The 24,182-nt window shown below is 39.5% G+C and overlaps 2 protein-coding genes across 8 annotated transcripts in view; one reads left to right on the forward strand and one right to left on the reverse strand.

Moving 5' to 3' along the window:
• The window catches only part of FBXL5 (F-box and leucine rich repeat protein 5), a 35,928-nt gene extending 31,523 nt beyond the window's left edge, over positions 1–4,405 (forward strand). For all 4 annotated transcript variants that reach the window (XM_059675189.1, XM_059675198.1, XM_059675181.1 and 1 more), the window contains one exon: positions 3,614–4,405. In XM_059675189.1, the coding sequence (XP_059531172.1) occupies positions 3,614–3,690 (77 nt within the window). In that variant the 3' untranslated portion in view covers positions 3,691–4,405. The remainder of the gene's footprint in view (positions 1–3,613) is intronic.
• A 3,519-nt stretch (positions 4,406–7,924) lies between these two features.
• CC2D2A (coiled-coil and C2 domain containing 2A) overlaps positions 7,925–24,182 on the reverse strand; it is a 79,109-nt gene continuing 62,851 nt past the window's right edge. For 3 of the 4 annotated variants that reach the window (XM_059675218.1, XM_059675210.1, XM_059675239.1), the window contains 8 exons: positions 23,547–23,750; positions 17,818–17,907; positions 15,913–16,026; positions 14,333–14,467; positions 13,452–13,574; positions 12,192–12,250; positions 9,813–9,990; positions 7,925–8,242 (listed from right to left, as the gene is read on the reverse strand). In XM_059675218.1, the coding sequence (XP_059531201.1) occupies positions 8,054–8,242; positions 9,813–9,990; positions 12,192–12,250; positions 13,452–13,574; positions 14,333–14,467; positions 15,913–16,026; positions 17,818–17,907; positions 23,547–23,750 (1,092 nt within the window). In that variant the 3' untranslated portion in view covers positions 7,925–8,053. The remainder of the gene's footprint in view (positions 8,243–9,812; positions 9,991–12,191; positions 12,251–13,451; positions 13,575–14,332; positions 14,468–15,912; positions 16,027–17,817; positions 17,908–23,546; positions 23,751–24,182) is intronic. The other variant, XM_059675227.1, reaches the window with a different exon arrangement.

Below are 24,182 nucleotides of genomic sequence, written 5' to 3' on the forward strand. Positions count from 1 at the left end.
TATAAAAGAAGGCTACTTAGCCATAATATTTAAAAGATGTCATTTAAGAAGTGTTAAATGGAATTGCATAGTTTTAGAACTCTGAACAATGACAGTAAATAAACTTTTTATACTGATTTGCATTTCAATATATGTGTAATTTATGAATTAAGATAGATTAGATTATAGTTTTGGAGATGACAGTCTCAGATGATTTGCTCTTATGTTTCTAATTTAAGTTAAAGAGGAATTAAAGGTAAGTGAAGGTAAGTGCAGATATACAGTATAAGTAAGATATTTAATATCAAGGAAAAACAAATCATTCAATAAAAAGTTTGGGTAAATAACTACAGATAACATAACATATCTTAGTCATATTTTTTTCCAATGCTGCTGCACTTTTTCTGTTGTCCATTTATTCCCTTTCTGAACAGTCCTTCTGTGATGTTTAAAGGTCTTACTGTTAACATTGCTTACTATTTCCAGGCTTTGGAAATTGTTACTCTCCCATTTTCCTATAATATGAGACTAATCCAAGTTAAAGATGGTGGTTGTCTTCACTCATTTTTGCCCTAGGCCATCAACAGTGTACAGTCTCTTCACGGATGGCATCGCTTTGATGGATTGTTAGGACCAGACACCTGCTCTGTCATTGACCTTATGATGGGATTGCTGTTACTGTTACAGTTATTGTTTACATACCCATATGCTTCCTACCTTCACATTGAAAACACTGACATATTAATTCCCTCTATTTACTCTAGTATTCACTGAGAATCCCATTGAAACACCAATATTCTAGTGAAAGTATTTGAGGGAGGGGCACATTTTACACTAGTGTGAGTGAGAACTTTGTTTTGTGATGAATAAGGAGAAGTTGACAATAGGATTGGATTACTGTCTAGCTAATTTTTCTTTCACTACTATCCCTATTACCGTAGCCTTTGAGAGCAAAGAGTGACCCAGCGTGGAGACTGAGGATGCTGGGCCCCTCTGTCTTTTGGGGTGGATGATAAAAACCTGTGTGGTTTTTGGAAAGATAGGGATCTTTAGAATAGCTTCTTCAGTCCAATTAGCTCCTTTGAAGGCTCCCCTTTATTTCTCCCCTGAAAACCAGTAGCAGACCTCACTTTTCATTGCTTTCAGTCATTGTTTATGATGTTTTTTCTAGGCCACTGTTGAATTCACTATAAAGGCATTGTGGTGAAGTATTTTAGGAAGAATTTTAGTTTGGAGAATTATATGAAGTTTCCATGTTTTTTTCTTCTTATTTCTCCTTTATTAGAAATTTGGAATAGAATTACATACTGAGAAAACGATAATCAGATATGTTTTTGCAAAACCCATCAGTTCAAGCATTTCATCACAGGTACTAAGTGTCAGAGCAGGACGATGGATTGGATCTTTTTTTTTTTTTTAATATGTTTTTATTGATTTCAGAGAGAGGGGAGAGAGAGAAACATCAATGAGAGAGAAACTTCAATTGGTTGTCTCCACCCCCTTGCGGGTATCCAGCCTGCAACCCAGGCATGTGCCCTAACCAGGGATTGGGTCTTGAAGAAAGGCACTGGGTGATTGGTAGGCAGGGAAGTAACCAGACGAGGGTGAGGTTAGTGAGGCAAGACAAGAAGGGGTGGCATGGAGGGTTGGGTGGTGTTGAAAATAGAGAAGCTGAAAACGTATCAGCTTCTGGAAAACCAGGTCAAAGATTGACAGTGGGAGAAGGATTTCAAACTATAGGATTCCTTATCTGGGCATTTCTAATACCTGATAATATGTACTAAGAAATTTGATTTTGGTTAAGATGACTAACCTTATGTCTTATTTTAAGGGAAGCTAATCCTAACAAAAATGCTACTTTGTGAATTGTAAATATTTGACACATCCAGCTTCTCATTTTAAAAATAGAACAGGTTTTAATTTTGGTTAAATGAAAATGGGCTTGTGGTAATTCAGTTTTATATTTGAAATAATTTTAGATTTTAAGAAATTTTAGATTTAGAAAAATTTAAATCTATGAATATGGACTAATATAATGAGCATTTGTGTATCACTGACTTCAACAATTATAAAACTGTGCCCAATATCTTTCATATACAATGGTATGTTTTTATACCTGCTCCCCATGCCCCAGGCACTACATCCATTCTAAAGTTAAACATAAGTGAAAGTAAATGAAATGATAAACCGTTGCAGTTCCACATGTTTGTAAAGTTCATTACTTGTTTTTTTTTTACTTAAAGATACTAGTACATTATCATTTCAATAGTGACATATATGAACATTACTGGTATGCTTCATTGATTGTATATCCTAAGGAATTTGCCCTTTGTATTTTGTGTATGCCATTTCAGGGATACAAGGAAAAGTTAAATTCTGGGAAATAAGTGTGTGCTGCTTGTCCAGTTGCAAGTAGTTATTTTCTTAGGTTGGTATTAGCATACTGGCCATTCACAATAGGTTGCTCTTTTAAAAAACAAAACAAAACTAATTTAAAATATGTTTTTGGTTAAGCTAGTTGTCAATCCAGAGTACTGAAATATTTCAATTATAACCCTTTGACAAAGTCTATAATAAAATTACATTTCATGTACTTTTCCTATGATCCTTACATAGCACAATTGCAAATATTTTTGGTTCTGATTGATGTTTAAAGAACTGTTAACTACTCTTTATTTGTTCATAGTGCAGATATACTGAAAGGCTTCAATATAATTAAGACATGCTTTTCCACATTTTTCTGCCTTTATGAAACTGATTCATTCAAAGTAATTAACATTTGAATATGTGCCATAATACCTCTTTTTGATATTTCCTATTTCACAGCTATGTTTCCTAATGGTCTTTTTATCTAGTGTCTGGATAGCATAATGTGACTGTGATAAAATGTCAGCTATACCACAAGTGTTTTACTGTTCTTTGTAATTGAATCACATTTTTTATGTGTTAATATGTTTATTTAGTTAACCACTCATTATGTACTTAATTCTGGAAGATAATTTCACTTAACCCAATTATATGATTTATTTTGGCTGCAGATGTTAGATAAAAATATGACAAATATGTTAAGCCTATGTTTACACAGTTTTTAAAATTTTTGAATATAATCTTACATAATAAAGAGCTAATATGCTAATTAGACCAAACAGGCAGCCGCGGCTGCGAGGGCGAGCCCCTTGCACAAATTTTGTACATTGGGCCTCTAGTGTTTATTATAATTGTTTAATATTAGATTCTTTAGCTGATCTGTTACAGATAAGGCTGTGTTTGCCTTTATTATATTTCCTGGAAGGATGTTCAGAGTATAAGCTGTTAAGCTAGCCTGTCAGCCTTGTCTGTGGGTTACTCTTTTTCTTCTTAGATTTTTATTTTGTAAGAATATTGACAAAATATTATTTTTCTTCTTTCCTTTAGCTTTTGGACCATGAAGGATACATTAATTAAAGTCAAACGATTGGCAATGTTTATGTCAGAATAAATTTTTATACACCTATTGTGAGATTTTACTTGTTATAAATGCATTGCTTGCTGGTAAAAAAAAAAATCAATGTTTTAAGCTTTCTCATAAAAGCTAGATTATTTTTATGTGATCCCTAAGAAATTCCTCCTTTCACACTTTTCTGTTTTTATACAGGTCCTCATGCTGATACCGCCAGCGGATGCCAGAATTTGCAGTGTGGTTTTCGAGCCTGCTGCCGCTCTGGCGAATGACCCTTGACTTCTGACCTTTGTCTACTTCATTTAGCTGAGCAGGCTTCCTTTCATGCACTTTACTTGTAGCACATTTCTTGTGTTAACCATCCTTTTTGAGTGTGACTTGTTTTGGCCTCACCCTTACAGCCTCAGAAATCTTAAAATTTACCAGTGAACTGTACAGTGTTGTTTCTCTTGCAAATCATATTTTTGTTTTAGAAAGGGATTAGGTCTTTTCATGAGGATGAGAACAGTTTTATCAGATTTCTTTTAAATTGAATGCTTGGAAAATAATGTCACTAATGCCTTGCCATTCAAAGTATTTTTTAGATTACTTTGAGTTTCAAAGTCAGTGGGGGTTATTGGTTCTCTTTCTATATAAACACTGTACCAAGCTTTGCTGATCTTTCAAACATACACTTCTGAAGTTTCATTTTCAAAGACAGCACTTTTTGGAAACCAACCTGTTTTCCATAATGTTTCCTTTATTTGAACAATTCTTAGAAGGCCAATTCAAACATACCCACATATAAGTTTCTTAAGTTTATAGAATAAATTGGCTTCTTGGCAGTTGCTCAGTGAGCTAGCAAAGCACCAATTTATTTGTATTTGCTTTCTTCAAAGAACCCCCGTTTTCACCACTGTTCCTAAATTGTCAAATTTGGGAGGGATTTTTAAAAATTCTACAATCATTTGAAGAAATGTATAAATAAAATCTACTTTGAGGACTTTACCAAGTGTCTTTTGTGTTTTGATTTCATTATAAACCTCAATGCAGGTTTACTTGAAGGTAAAATAGGACTAAATATTTTAGCTCCCATGAAATCCTGACCTTGATAAGCAGTTTTAGACAGATACCTAATTTTGTTGAGCTGAATCGGTGTTTTTATTTTTAATTAATTATGCAGTAGTCAAAATTTGAATTGCTATGTGAAAAGGTAATGGGAGTGGAGACCTGCAATTCAGAAAGGTGCATGCGGAGTCAATTTGATATATCTAATGCTATATGAAATTCTATGTCAAGAAGAGAAGAGTAGGCGGCATGCCATCAAAATACGTGCAAAGCTATGAAAGAGGAAATAGTCTTGCAGTCCTGTTTGTGGTCCCAGGTATTGTTTTATTGGGGGATAGGAGGTGTAGGAGAGAAACAAACTGTAGGAAGACAGGTTTCAGTTCAGGCTAAGAGAAAACTTTATCTTAGATAATGTTTTCTAAAGATGAAAGAAGAATCATTTGATGGGCATATAAATAAGGAGAATTCACACATCCTTGTTGCCGGGAGCCGTTCCATGCTTGCTGTTTCAAAGGACCTGGCATATATGGCATACTGTTCTTAAAATGTTTGCTCACCTTCTTGGCACTATGTTTTAACCAAGGTCTCCTCTCTGAGAAAGGTTGTTTCCCCAGGTAGGGATTTTCCCTGAAGTTAGGGAGGGAATAAAACCCCTCAACTAAGTGCCAGGCGGGTAATTAATCACTTTAACTATGAACAATCATGCTTAAGCTACATAATCTTTACTCCCTGGAATGGAGATAAGAAACGTCCTAACCTTTGTAATAGAGATTGATAGGACTGAATCAACTGGTATAAAAACAGATGTAACAAGACAGCGAGAGACAGAACTTAGATGAAGATCCGAGACACAGAGCTTAGAAGACAGAACCAAGAGAGACAGAACCTAGGCGCAGAACCTACACAGAACGTTCTCTAGAGACAGCAGAACTTCGCTGGAGAACCTGGAGAGCCTAGCAAGAGAACATGGCCACAGAACCTGGCTGGAGATCCGAAGCAGAACCTCTCTGGAGATCCAGACCAGAACTTGGCTGGAGATCCTGGCTAGGCTGCTGATCAACTGAACACTGTCTCCGTGCCCTTCCTTCTTCGCCAACTCCGTCTACACCTTTGGGGACCCCTGGACCCGCTGGGGCTGGACCCCGGCAGCTTGTAAATTTCACTAACATTGAATTAAATACCCGAGGGAAGATCAGCTCTAAAGGGTGGATATCTAATGACTCTCCGAAATTTTACCTTTCTTTAAGAGGTTTCTCATTTTGATTCCATTCCTGTTAACAATTGCAAAATAAATGATGGACCCACCTCTAGTTACTTGCTGGGCAGCTTAGTGTAAGGTGATCATCTTTCTTTTTGAGTTTGTAGCTCTTAAACTTAAGTAGTTATGTGGTACTGCTTATGCCTTGCTTTGTCCTTTAGTCTGGCCTAAGCTACTTCTTGATTCCCTTAGAGGACTTGAAATCTGAGCTTATTGAACAGTTACAGGGTCCGAAGTTTTATTTTGTAAGGTTGACTTTTATAGTTAACTATATTTTTACTTCTCTAAATGTTTAATAAAATTTATTTGAATAGTTGACATCAGGGACTATTTCAAGAAAACAGACTACAAGAATTTTTCTTCAGTAAGTGCCATCCAACCCTGTACTTGGACTTAATCTGTAGTTATGTGAACTGCATGGTAAAATTACTCATCTATAACCATGCTCTGGGTCACCAAGGTAGCACTAAAGTTTCTCTCCCATATAAGCAGAAGACAGTATACTGTTTTCTTTTTGGGGGGTGTGTGGGGGGGGAGAATTATGAGAAATAGTTAAAATCATGATTAAATGGTGTTGCAGGACTTGGCTCTAATTATTATCCTTTTAAATTAATTAATTGAGCAGCTAATTTCCCCAGGGGTTCCAGGTAATCGAGGTGCCTCCCTTTTGCTTTGGCCTATGCTGCTTGATGTTAGCAAACCATTCAGTAGGACTTGGCAAGCTTGAACCGAACTGACTTCAAGTCAGCACTGGTCATGTGGAAACTGCTTTTCTACTGTCCACCTTCCCTCCAATTGCATGGGGAGATAGCAGTCTGCATTTAATTTTTATACATTGTCACTGTTGCATAATTAACTTAAGGGGATGGTTAATAATGATACACTATATACACTTGGTTTAAATTTATCTTGGGTTTTATGAATGATTTCATGAACTATTGAAACTTCATTCTTAGAATACAAGTAAAGTACCTTGTGGTTTCTGACAAACATCAGGCTCAGTGCTGGGCAGTGCCCTAAGGACAGTTGACCCTTGAGTATCTTGGGTTTCAACTGCAGGGGTCTACTTATACATGGATTGTTTTCAATAAATTCCTCTACTATTTTTGATCCCAATTTGGGAGTCTATAGATGCCAATTGTGCATTGATGTACCCCATTTTGTATAGGGGACTTGAGCATTTGGACTTACGTATTTGTGGGGTAGTCCTCAAACCAATCCCCCAGGAATACCGAGAAACAACTAAGGTTTTTGGAAGTCAAGGGTTTTCTTACTCAGCTGTGAACACTCAGCACTACCAACAGGCAGTAAGAGAAGATATATTGTCTATTAATGAGGACTTTTCTTAGCAATGAAAAACCATTAGGATAAAATACCCTTTTAAGAAATCATTGCAAGTCTTAATTTTTAAAACTACTTCCTTTTTGTTAAATATTTAAAAATATACCCCTTTCTCCCATAAGATACTATATTACTTTAACCACTGGGTGTATGTGTGTTTGTGTATGTGCATGTGTCTAGTTGCTCATTATTTCTGTAGGGTATGGTCTTACAACGTATTCAGCGTTAAAAATAATATGTTGCAATGTTGTTCCTCCTTCCATCAGAAAAGTTGTGTTGTTTTACTGAGTCTTAAAAGTATGATTAATAGTCTGTTGGACAGGCAAAGAAGGGCAAGTAGGAGGTGAGCAAGCACAAAAGCATGGTGGTCTGAAGCTCACAGTGTAAGGGGGGAACTGTGATATGTGCCATGTCAGCATGGCCAAGGGTGAACTTGAGGAGGGGTGGTGAAGGATTAAAGAAGACAGACAAAGAGAATATAGCTGGGGCTTGGCAGATCTCCCATGCCTGGATGAGGACACAGAAAAGATCCAGCTGGCGAGCTGAGGCTTTATTTTATAGTCAGAGATAAACAAGGTCAACATAGTTACAATGTTCTTGTGAGTTTCACTTATTTTGGCAGTACTTGCTGTATCTCCCACAGCCCATTAGCTACCTAGGAAGGATCTAGGGAGCGCTATAAGGTCAAGCTTAATTATGCTAGGAGAGCTCTTCCCTCTAAGCTGGGACTTGTTTGTGGCTCTGCCACAGGTCAATCCGAGGCTTAACTCTATAGCCACTCCCTACAGTGATAGTTACTGAATTTAGAGTCAAAATGGCAGAGACAAGGCTGACTAATGAATAACACTTTTTTGGGGGGGTACAGTTTAAAATTTTTATTTCATTTGCAAATTATATTTTCTTCTGATGTGATTGAACAATATCAGTTAAAAATATTCTCATATCCCAATTACAGTTTTACATGATATAAAAAGTATACAATTAAAAAATTACCTGTTACGTATAAGGGAGGCAACATAGATCCAAACAGACAAAACATTTTTGGGATATGGGTGGATATATACAGCTAAAGCAAATTCAACATTAGGAACATCAATATTATGCACTCCAGTGCTATACACAGCTTCAATTAAAGGCTTCAGTTCAGAATAGGGCATGTGAAGAGGAAATCCGGAGAACTGAAGGGAAAAAACAACAAGGTTTGTACACATTAGTGAAGTTTAAAGATTTTATTTTTTTTCCTCTTAATATGCAATTCTTAATATTCTTAATAAGAAGTCTTCCTCTGGATCACAAAGTCATTTATTTCTGTCTTTCTGTTCAGCTATATATTAGCACCAGAGAAAACAGAGTGGGGCTAAATGTATTTTTTGTTGTGAGTTGCTAGCATGTTGACTTGGTATATAAGACACCTATTGGTCACCCTCTGCTGTTCCCTTCCCTCTTCCTGATATCCCCTGGTTTGCCCAGTAACCCATGCAATTCCAGGGGCCCAGGTTAAGCTAATCATTGCATTCCATCCCCCTGGCCACAGTGATTCTCTGAGGGGTCAATCAGTGACTCTCCATGTGAGTTTTAGGAAACTTGCCAGGAATACTGGCCCTCAGACGCACTCTCCTGCTTTGTCAATATGTGTGCATGTTGTCAATAGGTGTGAGCCCTGCCTGGAACTTTCCAACCAAGTGCTCCCATGAGAAAAGCCAGCTTGAGGATGATGCCATCACAGGGAGGAGGACTCTTCTACTTAAATAAGCCAATAACTTATTTTTATTGCCAAATGATGCTTGAAGTAAGTTTTCTGTTACTTGAGAACATCTGGCTGAAAACCTGGCCTTAAAAGTTAAAGGATATGTTAAAGTCAGTGACTAGAATTAAACGTTCAGCTTCACCCTGTGTGTCCAGCAAGGCATACTGCCTCCATTTGAGACTGCTTGCTAGTTTTTCTTACTCAGCTGTGAACACTCAGCACTACCAACAGGCAGTAGAGAAGATATATTGTCTATTAATGAGGACTTTGATTAGCAATGAAAAACAATTAGGATAAAATCATACCGTTTTAAGAAACCTGATTGAGTGGTTGGTTTCACCTTTAATGCATAGTTGAGTCTAACATGAACTAGCCAGATGATTTCATTTTATTTTGCTGGCAATGTATTTTATGTTATTTTTTATAGGATCATCTTATAAAATGGAATTTTTTATTTGAAAAGTATTCTGCTACTTAATGATAGGTTACTGAGATTTGAAGTGTTAATATTTTTTAGTCTGTGCTACTTCATATACTTTGTAGAGCAATGTAGGATTTTTTTCTTTTTACTTTTCAATTCTAGTCTACATTTAATACCATTCTGTACCAGCTCCAGATGCACAGTAAAGTGGTCAGAAAACGCACCCCACAGTGGTCCCCCCACTTCCCCAAGCACCCACCTGGCCCCATGCCCATTTATCTCTACCTATGGACCAGGAAGTCACACTGATTCCAGGCCAGGGCACATGCCCTGGTTGCAGTTGTGGTCCCAGTAGGGGGCATGTTGGAGGCAGTCATCAATGATTCTCATCATTAATGTTTGTATCTCTCTCTCCCTCTCCCTTTCTCCCTGAAATTAAAAAAAAAAAAAAGTCCCACAGCTGTTTGTCCACTCATCTGATAGGCCATTGTAGGAATTTTGATGACAAAAACCTGTTAAGGAGCAATTTCCCATTTGAAACCGGGGAATCCACAGGCTCAGTTGAGAGCTGTGTGCTTACCCTGTAGTCCCCCAGCTGTCTCAGCAGCTCCGCTCTGTGGTCCTCCTCTACTTCCTCCCCTCGGCTGCTTTCCAACAGAGGCAGGAAGTGGCGCAGCGTGGAGGTGCAGTACCTGTTCCACCGTGTCAGGTGCCGTGGCCTCCAGTCCATGACTTTTTCTTTTAGTATTTTTTCAATCCTGTTTATAAAACATAAACTTCATTTTTTTTTTTTTTTTTTTTTTTTGCTGATTTGACTTTTCCATTTTAGACAAAAATCCAGTGTGCACGCAGTGAGGATTCAGGTGATTACATAATCACATTTTTGTAGGTGGAGTTGTTCGCTAGGAGTAGTTGGTGCCTAATAGGGGCTAATCCCTGAGGATTCAGAAATTAAAACCAGTGATCCTTGCCCTTACGGGTTGTACATGGTTGGGATGGGGAGTAGACTTTGGGATGATATTCTAAGGGCCATAACAGATGTTTGAACCGGAACACAAAAAAGGGAGCACTGAATAAGGGGGACAGCTAAATTCAGTACAGTCAGCGAAAGATTTTTCATGCAGTGTTCTATCACTTCGTTCATTGGTAACGTATGTACAAACAACCTAGACCTAGGCATAAGGGGTGGGGTTTATGCTGAGAGCTTCAAGTAGGCTGTGTATGCCCCATATTATTGCTTCCCAGTGCCTTCAAGTCATGAGGTTTATTTTTCTAAATTGCCTTAAAACTGCCTTTAAAATACCCCCATCATCATTGCAACTTAAGTTTTGATACCCTTTTTATAGTTAACTAGAGGCCTGGTGCATGAAATTCGTGCATGGGGTGGGGTCCCTTCAGCCCGACCTGCACCCTCTCCAATCCGGGACCCCTCAGGGGATGTCCGGATGACTGGCAGTTGGGCATCCCTCTTGCAATCTGGGATCACTGGCCCCTAACTGCTCACCTGCCTGCCTGATAACCCCTAACCACTCTGCCTGCCTGCCTGATTGCCCCTAACCTCTCTGCCTGCCTGCCTGATCGCCCCTAACCTCTCTGCCTGACTGCCTGACCGCACCTAACTGCCTCTGCCTGCCAGCCTGGCTGCCCCTAACTGCCCTCCCCTGCTGCCCTGATCGCCCCTAACCACCTCTACCTCGGCCCCCGCCACCATGGCTTTGTCCGGAAGGATGTCCAGATGGATGTCTGGTCTAATTAGTACATTACCCTTTTATTAGTATACATGTGATGGATATTGGGTTCAAAGGATGTGAAGCTTAAACACAGAATGAAAGAAAATAGCTACCACTTGTTAATCCCTTATTCACTAGATACTGTGCTAGTGCATTTTATACATTTTTATGTACTCCTAACAATAACCCTATGAGGGAGGGCAATACTGTCACAATTTTACCTATGAGGGATCAGTGAGATAGGATAAAGGAGGATGATGGCAGGGGAGCTGGGATTTGAGTTGAGGCCTCGCCAGTTCTAAAGTCCCTTGTGCTCCCCTAACCAGACACAGGGGTGAGGACCCCGCCGGCTTCCTGCTGCTCAGAACTCTGGGATCCCTTTCTATTTTGGCACAAAACACGACCTCTGGGTTGGGTTTCAAGCTGGTCTGAGCAAGAACTGCCTTGTACTTCTCATCAGTCCTGCAGAAACAGATGGTGGGAGGCTAATCTGCAGTACCCTGAAGCTATTAGAAGAGATAAGGAACTTCTTGGCACTTAGCTGTTCTACGTGGGGATCCCAAACAAGACTTTATCTAAATTTGAACTTGAGAGTGAATTGGTGTTTTCTAGTAGTAATACCTGAAACCAGGCCACGTTTAGTCTTGTGTGATTTGACATGCTGCTGCTCAGAGCTTGATACATAGAAAGGGCACACAGGCTTTGAAGTCAGGATATCTGGCAGATCTCTAGCCCCCTGAACACTTAACAGCATGTGGACCTCTCTGAGCCTCAGTTTCCACCTTTGTGAAACTGAGAGAGTATGTTCTATTTTGCATGATTATAAGGATTATAGGGACTCAAATAGGTTCTTACAGGCCATGATTTAGGTTTATAAACTGGTTGAAGTTCAGTAAGCCACTAATTGGACAAAAGAGGCATGTAAGCTGGGGATTATGATCTGTCTGAACAAGACCCATAACGACATGATGTTGAACTCTAATCTGAGGCTGAATTTTGGAGGACTGCCTAGCGTCCCGGAGTTCACTTCTGTTTGTCCCACACCATGCTGATGCTAAAGCCTCCTTTGAGCCAGGGGATTTAGAGATCACATCTGTACTTGGGGTCTATAAACAGGGATTACAATGTAATTGCCCAAATTATTTCACATGGCCCCAGGCTGAGAATCGTCTAGTTTGGGATTACACCCCCAGGGACAGAGTGCATGTGCATGTACGGCACCACGTGACCTGTCCTGTAGCTCGGCTGCGGCCGCCTTGTCTGGGCGCTGGTAAACAAGCTCTTCCGGCTGTAAAAGATGAAGTTCAGAAATTCTAGAAATCTTGTACACCTAATTTGAATACTCCATATCGTTTTCTAACTCCTTTTTTTTTAAATTATGAAATCTTAGACACTCAATCAGATAGAGCATAACCGATGCCAATGTATGCATGGCCCATCTTAAGTAAAGCATCACCAATAAATGATCGTTCATCCTCAGTTTCTTTTCTCTCTCATCACAGAAGTAACCATGACTTGAAATTTGTTTTCTAACACTTTCATTCCACCTACTTAAAGTACCTACTGTGTGTCAGGCACTTTTGTAGGTGATGGGCATATAGCTGTGAATAAACATTTCTGTCCCCACGATATTTATATAGTAGAGATAGGCAAGTTAATAAAATGTGTGCATGATTTTACTACAGACATACAGATCCCTAAATTAGATATTGTATTGTTTTGCATGGCTGTTAAACTATGTGATAATTTTATGCTGTGAGTATGCAACTTGCTTCTTCTCTCTTAACATAATATTTAGTAATAATAGCCAACACACATTTTTAGAATGCTTACTAAAATTAATATTGATTCATTTGTGTAACAATGATAAACTATTCCATTGTGTACCATAATTTATCCTTATGCTGTTCCAATTCTTAGGCTATTGCAAACATTGCTTCTATGAAAAGTCTTGTGTATGTCACTTGGTACACATGGGAGAATTTCTCAAGGCAGGGTTTATTAAATCTTTTTTTTTAAAGGTTTGATCACAGTAAAAAATACATTTGATGTTATATACCCAGTATACACATACATACCTAGCTCTCAAACAAAAGTGGTGGTAAACAATTCTCATGCTTACTACTTGCAATCTATTACCAGGACCCTTCTTTATTAACTTTGTGAGTGGATCATGCTATGAAATTAATTTAGTGCATTGACACAAGAATATTAAAAATTACATAGAATTACTTTTGTGAACTCTCTTATGTCACAAGACTCCTTACATCAAAATGTTTTCTTTTACATAAGTGTATACTGGTTCATGACATGATGGTATATATCTTATTTTGAGTTGGGCTCAACTAAGTTTGTAAAACAAATGTTATTTTAGAAAAAAATATCTAGGAGTCGAATTAAGGGTCAAAAAGTATCTGGCTACCCAGTATAGTGACTTCAAATTTTTCACTTTCTTTGTCTACATTTGATTGTTTTTAAAAGAATTATACCTGAACACTGGAAAGGCCAGGGTATGGAAGACTTCTTGAAAAGAAAGATTTCCATAGCTTGGGCTTGGTGACATCAAAATTTACCCTTAGTGGGGAATCATATCGTTGAATATTAAACCAAATCTAAAAAAGACAAGATCACCATTAATACATGCACACACACAGGCACACGCACACGCACACAATGTATGTGTGCATGTATGTACAGAGATGCAGATTCCTGCTTTATACAGTACCCTCCAAAATTAAATGGCTCTCAAACTGGGCGCAGCCAGAATCGCCTGATAGTACCTGGAAATCTCTCTTAAAAAAAGAAAGAAACTCAATTTTCTCAGATGATAAACCAAAGCACTAAGAGTTAGGCATTGTGAATTCTGTTTTGGAAGAATAAACAGAAAAGAGCTGGGACACAAACTTGGCTCTTCTGAATCGAATCCTATATTACTCCTTTAACATTCTGCTTCTTTGCAGGTCAGGTGACTAATTCAACCAAAACTTTTATTTAAGACAGTTGTGTAATTGTGCTTGACACTACATTTCTTTAAATGGTATATATGTAGTCCTGGCTGGGTGGTTCAATTAGTTGTAACAACATCCTGTACACTGAAAGGTTATGGGTTCGATTCCCAATTGGAGTGCATATGGGAGGCAACTGATCGATGTTTCTCTCTCTCTCTCTCTCTCTCTCTCTCTCTCTCTCTCTCTTCCCCCCCCACTCCCTCTCTCTCTAAAATCAATAAACATCCTCAGATGAGGATTAAAAAAAGGTAAATGTGTATGTTTATATAAATTTAGATACATAATATTTAAGTAAGTAGGTCAATTAAAAAAATAAAGCAACAGTCAGCCAAATGTGCTTAAGAAGAGATGTTAATACTTACATTATCAGGACCTATTAAACAGCCCACACTTTTTAGGGGACAGAATGTATCAAATTGTCCATAAAAATGTCCACTGCAGGGGTTCCATATTAAGTAGTGGCTTTGCTCCCGAGTTAGCACATAGGCAGTTGGGCCCTAAAGGAAAACAGCCGTTAAAAGAGTGCACTAATTATGCAATTAAGGTCGAGAGTACTTCCTACAAATAATTTATTATATCTAAAATCCATGGCTAATAGTAAAAATTAGTTTGAAGTTCTAGGTTTCACTGGATTTAAGAAATAAGATGGATGCATATTTTTGCATAATTCTTGCACCTGTTACTAGTGCAATCTTGTGAACAAATAGAGTATTAGTTGTGTTGCTCAACCAGTATAGCTTCAGATTGACTGAATAACCAGTATTCATGGAAATAAGCACTCACAGCATTTTCCTTTTAGTCAGTAAGATTGCCTTTCAAGTATTTAGAAGGCTGATCATTCTGAATACTACTTCTCTTTCTAATACATTAAGTAACATTAGATACACATTTATAATTATATAAATACAAAAAGGTAATTTGGCAAGAAAGCGTGAAACTTTTAACAGTGACATCACTGAAGAAGGTGTGGGGTTGGGGGTTGGAGCCTGGAATACATCTATATTACTGAATTTTTTTTACAATGAGCATCTATTCATTTTTAGCTCATGTATGGTTTCCTTTCATGCTCACAGTTTCCTTATACAGCTCAGAGTTGTGAAGTGACTTGCTGAGAGCCACACAGCCAGGAGGAGTGCAGAGCCTCAAAGCCAGGCCCTGCGACTTCCCAGCCTGGGGCCAGGCTATCTTATCTGGAAGATACTGACGGGGAATGATTAGAATTCAGACACGATGCTACCTGCCCAGCAGCAACCTGTGCTATCGAATTCCTAGAGGACTCCCAAGACCTCAGCGCTTCTTTTTGAAACATGTTTTGGATAAACTGCTTTAGTCCCTGTGAATTTCCTAAACTCGTACCCAGAATTACCCCAATGTGCTCTGAGTGTAGGGATATTTGCATTGGGCCGGGGAAACAAATTGTAATCACGAAGTCTCCAGTCTAATAAAAACAACAACAACATCAAAATATAGCTGCTCATGTTCTTTGCTCCTGTGGTCCCTGCCTTGCTCCCTTTGCCTGTGGGTAGTAGCAGATGCCTGTAGAAGCAGCAAGAGTGGAAGGAGAGGTCTCTAACCTGGCCTCACGCTGATCCCCTTTCCCCTTCAGCGTGGGTAACACCGGGTCACCAGGGGAGTCAGAGTTCTTAGTAACAAGGGCAGGAGAGGCTCATACTCAAAGGGCAGAGCTTGGTGGGGCTTTGCGTGGGAAAGGATGCAGATTTGCCAAAAAAATCTGAAGTCTTGTGTAGGGCCTGGTACTCGGTACGGCTGAAAACCATTTTGCGTCTTATCACTGGTCCTCTCTGCCTATTAGGGAATTTCTGGGCCACTTTCCTTACAACTCAAAAGACAGTGATGAGAATCAGCCCTGTTTATGATCTGGAACATAGCAACCCTGTTAGACAATGCCACGCCTCTGTTAGAGCCAGCCCACCGGTCTTACCTCGGGAATGGCATTGCCCATCATGAGCCAGGCCTTCTTCCCCAGGGAGAGAAAATAGTTGCATAGTAATACTGCATGTTCTTCTTCATCTCCTGCCAGGAGATCCAGGAATTGCTGACAAAATGAAAAAATAAAAATCATGTTGCCTTGACTGACTGCTTTATTCTGGATCGGCTGTGCAGGGTTTTAAAACATCATTGTTAAAATGAGTGTTTTGTAGTATATGACCTGTTTTTTAAAATCTATTCTCAAATTTTGGTATCATGTTTAAATTCATTTTTTTTTTTTTTAAAAAAAGCACTTTTCGCGGGCAGGGTGCTTTCTCAGACATTAATGACACGAATTTCTAGAACCAATTAGCATTATGGGGCGAGGGAGAGAAATCTCAAGGTTTCCCATTTCATTTTGAATTCATATGTGACAACTCACTGTGTACCAAACACTTTTTAAAGATATATACATTTTTATTGACTTCAGAGAGGAAGGGAGAGAGAGATAGAAACATCAATGATGAGAGAGAATCACTCCTCATCATTGGCTGCCTCCTGCACACCCCCCCACTTGGGGATCGAGCCCGCAAGCTGGGCATGTGCCCTTGACCGGAATCGAACCTGGGACCCCTCAGTCCGCAGGCCGACACTCTATCCACTGAGCCAAACCAGCTAGGGCCCAAACACTCTTTTTTAAAGGCTGTTTTTTAGAGCAGCTCTAGGTTCACAGCGAAGTCAGAAGGAAGATACAGAAATTCCCCATTTGACCCCTGACCCCCCACATGCACAGTCTCCCCACCAACATCCCCCCAGCGGAGAGGTACATTTGTTACAACTGATGACCCTGCATTGGAACCGCATGATCACCAGAGTCCATCGTTTACTTGAGGGCTCGCGCTTGGTGTACAGTCTGTGGGTTTGGACAGATGTATAATGACATGCATCCGCATGATAATGCCGCACAGAGCATTTTCGCTCCCTATAAATCCTCTGTGCTCCACTAACTCATATGTGTCTCCCCACCTGCCCCCAGAGAGTTTTAAACACATTGCCTTTAATCCCAGAGCAAACCTTTGAGGGGAAGTGGAGACAGAGAGAGGTGAGGTAATACCTAGGAGGTGGGAAAGCAGTCTGGCTCTGGGGCACATGGACTAGTTTCTGCATAACTTCTTATAGACGCCTCCAGGTTGTGGAAATATTTATCTCTCCAGTTGTCAGCATTATGTTGCCAAAATGTATTGGGGAACAAAAAATTTTAAGTGCACTTCAATTTCTTCGGCTTAGAGCTATCCTTCAAAGGGCGTTGCATAATATAGTTTACTTTTATGCAAACACAATACAACCCGAAATGTAGAAACAGAATGAGTACCAGCGGTACATGTTTGTTTACCCTACAGAAGACCCCGTTGGAAGTTAGTGGCACACAGACTGTAAGCTCGTGAGAGCAGACGCCACGCTTCTTTTGCTTGTAGCCAGAGCTTAGTACAGTGTCTGATACCTGGTAGGTGGCCCAGAAATGCATGCTGAACGAAGAATGACATGGCATGCCGTAAGAAGGCCACAAGTGAAGGAATATACAATTCCAAATGTAACAGAGGCTGTAGCTGTTATTTTTAATGAATAAAACTGGGATGTTGATAAGGCAACACTTGGAGGATAAATCAGAGTTAAGGCATCTGAAGTGTTTGTCTTCTTTAAAATTTCTTTGTGCAAATAAAAAAAAAGTGAATTTTTGATCTTTGGGCAGATTAATCCAGAAAGAAAAACTACTTCAGAATTCAGCCCATCCTGGAAACAGGCGACAGTAGATTTTGACAATGACTAATGAATGTGGCAACTGAAAGTCATGCAAGGCATTTAGCCAGTACTCGGAGGAGTCAGCTCCAACCGTAAGCTGCGAGGAAGAAGGACTTACATCAGACGTGCTCCACAGGTCACAGATGCCCGCGAACGAAACAGCGTCCGGCAGGAAGGGAATCAGTGACACGTACCGAGCCACCAGTTCCTGTTTAAACAAAACTGGCTTTAAAAAATTATTTCTATCAAATAGGAGGCCGGATCCTGTGCCTCACTGCCTGCAAGGAAGTTTCATATATCACAAACGCTTGTGTGTACAAAGCGCAATGAATGCTCATCATGCTCGCCGAGGGCTTCCCCTCTCCAAACATCCTATGAAGAAGGTCCTTGCTATTATCCATTTGTTACAGATGAAGAAACTGGCCCCTCTGTCTCTTTGAAATGTCGTTGTCATCCCCCCCTCGCCCTCCCCCCTGCCCCCCCACCCCTACCTCTACCACATTCTTCCTTACTCTCTGCTAAAAAGAGGCTTTCCGGGATCATCTTGTATTTTTCCTAGCTCAGTCCTGAAAGCAGCCATTTCTCCTTTTAAAGGGCAATAGCATTTAGAAACCAAGGTCAGGGCACCTTTGTTGTAACTCAGATTCATGTAATTTCTAAGAAGGTTGAGCATCTTTTCATATGGCCTCTCATGTTTTCACTTCTGCATATTTTTGTTGTTTTGTTAATCCTCACCTGGGATATTTGTCCATTGATTTTTAGAGAGAGTGGAAAGGAAGGAGAGAGACAGAGAGAAACATTGATGTGAGAGAGACACACATCAATTGGTTGCCTCCCACATGCACCCTGACCAGGGCTGGGGATCAAGCCCCAACTGGTAGGTGTTTTTGACTGGAATCGAACCCGGGACCCTTCAGTCCACAGGCTGACACTCTATCCACTGAGCCAAACCAGCTAGGGCCACTTCTGCATATTTTTAATTGATTTGTAGGTTTGTTTGTTTTTAACATATTCTAGCTACTATTCATTTGTCTGTTATACATGTTGCAAATATCCTCTCCTGATCTGTGACTTGTCCTTTCAATTTTTTATGGTGCCTTTTCATAAACTCAAGTTCTCAGTTTTAATGTGGTCAAATTCATCATTCTTTCTATAGTTTGTACTTTTCTGTTTTGTTGAAGAAAAACTTTCTATCTCAGATCATAAAGATGAAAATGCTTCTCATATTGGAGTCCTCAATCTATCTGCAACTGAATGACATGAAGCAGGAATCTGTTTTTATTTTTTCATATGAAAAATCAGTGATCCTGGTGCAATTGATGTAACAGTCCGTTTTTTCTTTATTCCTCTCCAATGCCAGCTTGGTCACATATCATATTTGAGTGGATCTAGTCTGGAGTTTTTATTCTCTCTTAATTTTCTCTTTGTTCTAAATGTGTCAATACCATTTCCCCTTAATCACTCTGGTCTCATCAGCAGCCTAGATGTGCGGGATCACAAATCTTTCTTGTCTTTTTCCTCTTAAGAACATAAGTTTATTTTGTCATTACATTCATTTAAATGAAGTTGCAAATCTTCCCACTGAGTTCTTACTCTGCGGAGTTGTCTTGGCTATTTTGACGCTTTGCACTCCGTAGAAATATTAGAATCAGCATATCAAGTCCCACTAAAAACTGGAAATCTATTTTAACAGTTTATGTCTTTTAACTGGAAAGTTAATCCCTTAGCTTTGATTGTGATTATTGGTAAATATTTAGACTATTTTTTTACTACCTTATTCTGTGCTTTTTATTTCTTACACTTTTCCTACATATTTCCTCTCCCCACTTTCTTTACCCTATTTCATTATTTTTCCCCCTGCTATTTTGGAAGTTATAGTATTCACTTTTCTTATTCTTTTAAGTGGTTAACATAGAAATTTCAACATGAAAATTTCACTTGAATTCAAAAATTAATAAATATATTTGTCCTCATCTTGGAATATATAAGGGTGTTACTTTTGTGATAGCTTGGATGGTCCTGGAGAGTATTATGCTAAGTGAAATAAACCAGTCAGAGAAAGACAAGCATGATATGATCTCACTTATATGTTGAATCTAATGAACAAAACACACTGACAAACAAAATAGAACCAGAGGCATGAATACATGAAATAGACTGATAGCAGCTGTGAGAGGGGAGGGGCATTGGGGGGCTGTGTGATAAAGCTCAAAGCATTAAGAAAACAAAAAACAAAAAATAGACAACAAACAGTAACATGATGGCTAGAGGGAAAGAGAGATAGAAGAGGGTAAAGGGGGGATAAATTAAAAAAATAAAATATTTTTATCAATCCTGTCCTGACATATATGCATTATTTTCAGGACTTTGTTCTATCCTGATATTTCACCCACATTGCTATTATGATTGCTGTGAAAACAATGTCTTTTTAAAAATTTTCCTTTCTTTTTTTCTTACCCAGCATTATATGGCTCATTTAGAATTTCTGAGAACCTTTGTTCTCTTTGAAGTATATATTTTAAGGAATTCCCTAAGTGAGGGTTTTTTGGCAGTAAATTCTCCCAATGTTTGTGTGAAAGATAGTTTCACTGGCTATAAATTACTAGAGGCGCGGTGCACAAAATTCGTGCACTGGAAGAAGGGGGTCCCTCAGCCCGGCCTGCACCCTCTCATAGTCCAGGTGCCCTCAGGGGATATCCGACTGACAGCTTAGGCCCGCTCCCTGCAGGACATCCTTAGCGCTGCTGCGGAGGCGGGAGAGGCTCCTGCCACCACCACTGTGCTTGCCAGCCATGAGCCCGGCTCATGGCTTCTGGCTGAGCGGTGCACTGACCACCAGGGGGCAGCTCCTGGGTTGAGCTTCTGCCCCCCTGGTGGTCAGTGCACATCATAGTGAACAGTCATTCTGCCATTCAGTCAATTTGCATATTAGCCTTTTATTATATAAGATTAGTTTGATGGCTATTTTTTCAGTTTTTTTGAAGATATTATTCCTGTTCTGGTTTTCATTTGTGCGTCTCAGAAGTCTATTGGTCTAACCACTTTCTTTTGTAGATTATCTTTTCTCTTGAGCTGCTTTTAAGGTCTTCCTTGTCTGTGTAGTTCCCTCTGATATGACTAGATTTTCATCTCTTTTTACTTATCTTACTCAGGATTCATTGGGCTTCCTGAATTAGATTGTTGTCTTTAATCAAATCTTGAAAATTTTCAGCTCTTTTTCTTTGAATATTGCTTTTTTCCTTTTATACATAATTTGGTTCTCCTTCCTCTGCCATCTATGTCTCCTAACCTTTATATTTTCCATTTTAAAAAATCTCTGTGCTATATACCAAATAATTTCTTTGCATGTGTACTCTAATTCACTAATTCTCTGTATTTAGTTGTATGTTTCTTAACTCTATATTTAACTCCATTTAATGTTGTGTTTAACCTGTTTAATTTCTAATGTTTACTATACAGTCTTATTTCTACAAGTGTACTTTTAACATCTGACTGCCAATTTTGATAGTCTATTGTTCTTTACAAAAATATTTTTTTAATATATTTTATTGATTTTTTTTTTTTTTTTTACAGAGAGGAAGGGAGAGGGATAGAGAGTTAGAAACATCAGTGAGCAAGAAACATCAATCAGCTAATCAGCTACCTCCTGCATACCCCCTACTGGGGATGTGCCCACAACCAAGGTACATGGCTTTGACTGGAATCGAACCTGGGACCCTTCAGTCTGCAGGCCAACACTCTATCCACTGAGCCAATCGGTTAGGGCTACAAAAATATTTGTGTTGATTTTTAGAGAAAGAGGAAGAGAGAGAGGGAGAGAGAGAGGGAAAAAAACAAACAAATCATCAATGTGAGAATGTAACATTGATTGGCTGCCTCCTTCATGTCCCCTACTGGGGATCGAGCCCACAACAGGGGCATGTGTCCCGACTGGGAATCGAACTGGCAACCTTTCAGTGCACAGGATGCCACCCAACCAGCCACACCAGTCTATACTTCTTTTGTTATATATTCAATCCCCTAGACTTCTGAAACTTATTAAACATACCCATTTTATATTCTGAATCTGATCATTACAATCTCTTCAGTGCTTATGGCCCGATTCTACAGTCTGTTTCTGTTAACTCTTCCCTTCCTCATGGTGACTTATTTCTCCACTGAGGCTCTTTTATATGTTCATGTTGCTTGGAGCTTTTTCTGTGGAATTTTTTTGAGGCTGAGCTGAAAGGGTGTTTTTCTAGAAGGATTTGTGTTGCTTCTGACAGGTCTAGGGGTACTACCAACAGGGTGTACTTTCCTTCAAATTGTCAGTTGGAGTTTTTCTGGGTCTTACTGGTTGTGTAAATTCCAGCACTGAATGTGGATAAATACAGCTTTGTGGTTAGGAATTCCTAGGGGGAGACGTTCCTTGTTCTTTCTTCTGTCCAGAGTCAAGGCTGAGTCAGGCAGGCTCCCTCCTGTAGGGCAGGGTAGCTCCTAGTTCACATTGGTGTCACCTATCAAGGGTTCTAATTGTAGTAGAGCCTCTCCTTCAGCCTTCGGCCTGCTCCTCCCTCCCCCTCCCCCCCAACAGCCTTGTGGCCCATGAAAACCCAGCTCTAGGCACCGGGAATTATTTGATGCCCTCAGGGCAAACAGTACTTCAAGCCCTCACCCTTGTGGAATCTTGCTCTCTTGCTGTTTCCTGTCTCTTCCTATTTCAGCTATGATTTTAAAAACATTTTCAATATTTAATTCATCACTCTTAAATGTTCTATGCTGGGAGAAGTTTTCTTCCTACTCTACTATACTAGAGACAATAGAAGTCCCTTTATAGTTTTCAATAAAAGTCGATTAATAAAAAAAGTAGATGAAATGTGGAATACAAAGGTTTTTTGTCTATTTATATCTGCAAATAGATATCACATTATCCTGTTTCTAAATGACTATATTACTAAATTACTAATTAATAACTTATTAGCAGAAATTAGTCCCAACACTATCCCCTCCCTAAAGACAGTCAGGGTTACAGGGCTCACTGAAGAGCCTGCTGACCACACCGGCTCTGTCCCTGGGAGCTGTGCTGAGTAGCCCTGAGCAGAGGAAGGCATGTGCATTTTCAGCGGGCCACTCTGGACGTACTTGGTGTTGATGGCACATGTGCTGTATGAACTCAAATACTGGAAGGCATTTTTGCTTAATTGGAATTCAGGGATGCTTGTAACGTTAGGTAGAACACTGTCTTGGTACAGTGGGAAGTGCCAGGGTTCTGAAGTCAGGGCCTGGGCTCAGATGCTATGAAGGTACCAAGAATACATGATGAAGACATTTATGGAAGACACTGAAAGTGTAGAGCATCTCCCAAATATCCATTTCCCAGCACCGGTATCGTGTCAGGGATACAGTAAGCACTTAATATGTGTTGAAAGAAAGAACCAAAAGTTATTATCCTCTCTGGAACCTTCAAACTTTTCTAAAGAACACAAGCCTCATGGTCATAGAAATGTTTTAATCACTAATGAACTTAATTTAGTTACTTTCTTTCAAAAATGTTTTTTTTTATTGATTTTTTTTTAGAGAGGAAGGGAGAGGGAGAGAGAAAAACATCAATGGGAGAGAGAAGCATTGATGGTCTGCCTCCCACACATACTGACACCTAGGATCACGCCCACAACCTGGGCATGTGCACTGATTGGGAGTCAAACCTGCGACCTTTCAGTGCACAGGATGATGCCCAACTAAGGAGCCACACCAGCCAGGGCTATCGTTACTTTCTTAACTACTATGAAATATGATAGTGAAGATGGTAATATATTGAAACTTCAACCCACTTTGAGCCCCAGGTTTGATTGGTCATGACATACTTACTGCGGTGGCCTGTGGGTCGTTGGGATAAGCATCAAGAAGCTCCTGAGGAGGGTTTAAAGGCTTGAGATAACGAGTAACAAAAACCGTCTTCCCACTGATGTCAATCACTGTGGTAAGGCACTGCCGATTTGGGAACTTTAAGGCGCATTCAGCGCGAAACTTCTCTGTTGCTTGGAGCAATTTCTCATCTTCCTGAGAATCAAACTTCAAAGAGAAAGACTCCATGGAGTTTGCACACGATTACAGGAGACGCAGTAGAACTTGCTCAGATCTCACAGTCAGCCCAAACTAAATGTGAGCTCCAGGAATTACGACTCAGTGATCCCTTCCAACGCCACCATGCCCTTGTCCCTGACGCTTCATAATCTTCAAATTAGAAGGATTCATTAAATACTTAAAACATACTTAACAGGATCGAAAGGAAGTAGTTCACAGACAAGCAGCCCTATGCGATTAATAAAACAACTTCAACAATGTAAACGATGAGTTACTAATTATGATTGATGAGACCAAGCAATAGTTTGGTGTGTATTTCGATGTCGGTTTTAGAGGCAAGAAGGGCTCAGAAGTCTAAAATCTCAAATGTAAAGCTTAAGCAACTTATATTAAGTGGACAACAAATTTACAGACGTATAT

The sequence above is a fragment of the Myotis daubentonii genome, chromosome 1 (genome assembly GCF_963259705.1).
Source record: "Myotis daubentonii chromosome 1, mMyoDau2.1, whole genome shotgun sequence".
Classification (NCBI taxonomy): Eukaryota; Metazoa; Chordata; class Mammalia; order Chiroptera; family Vespertilionidae; genus Myotis; species Myotis daubentonii.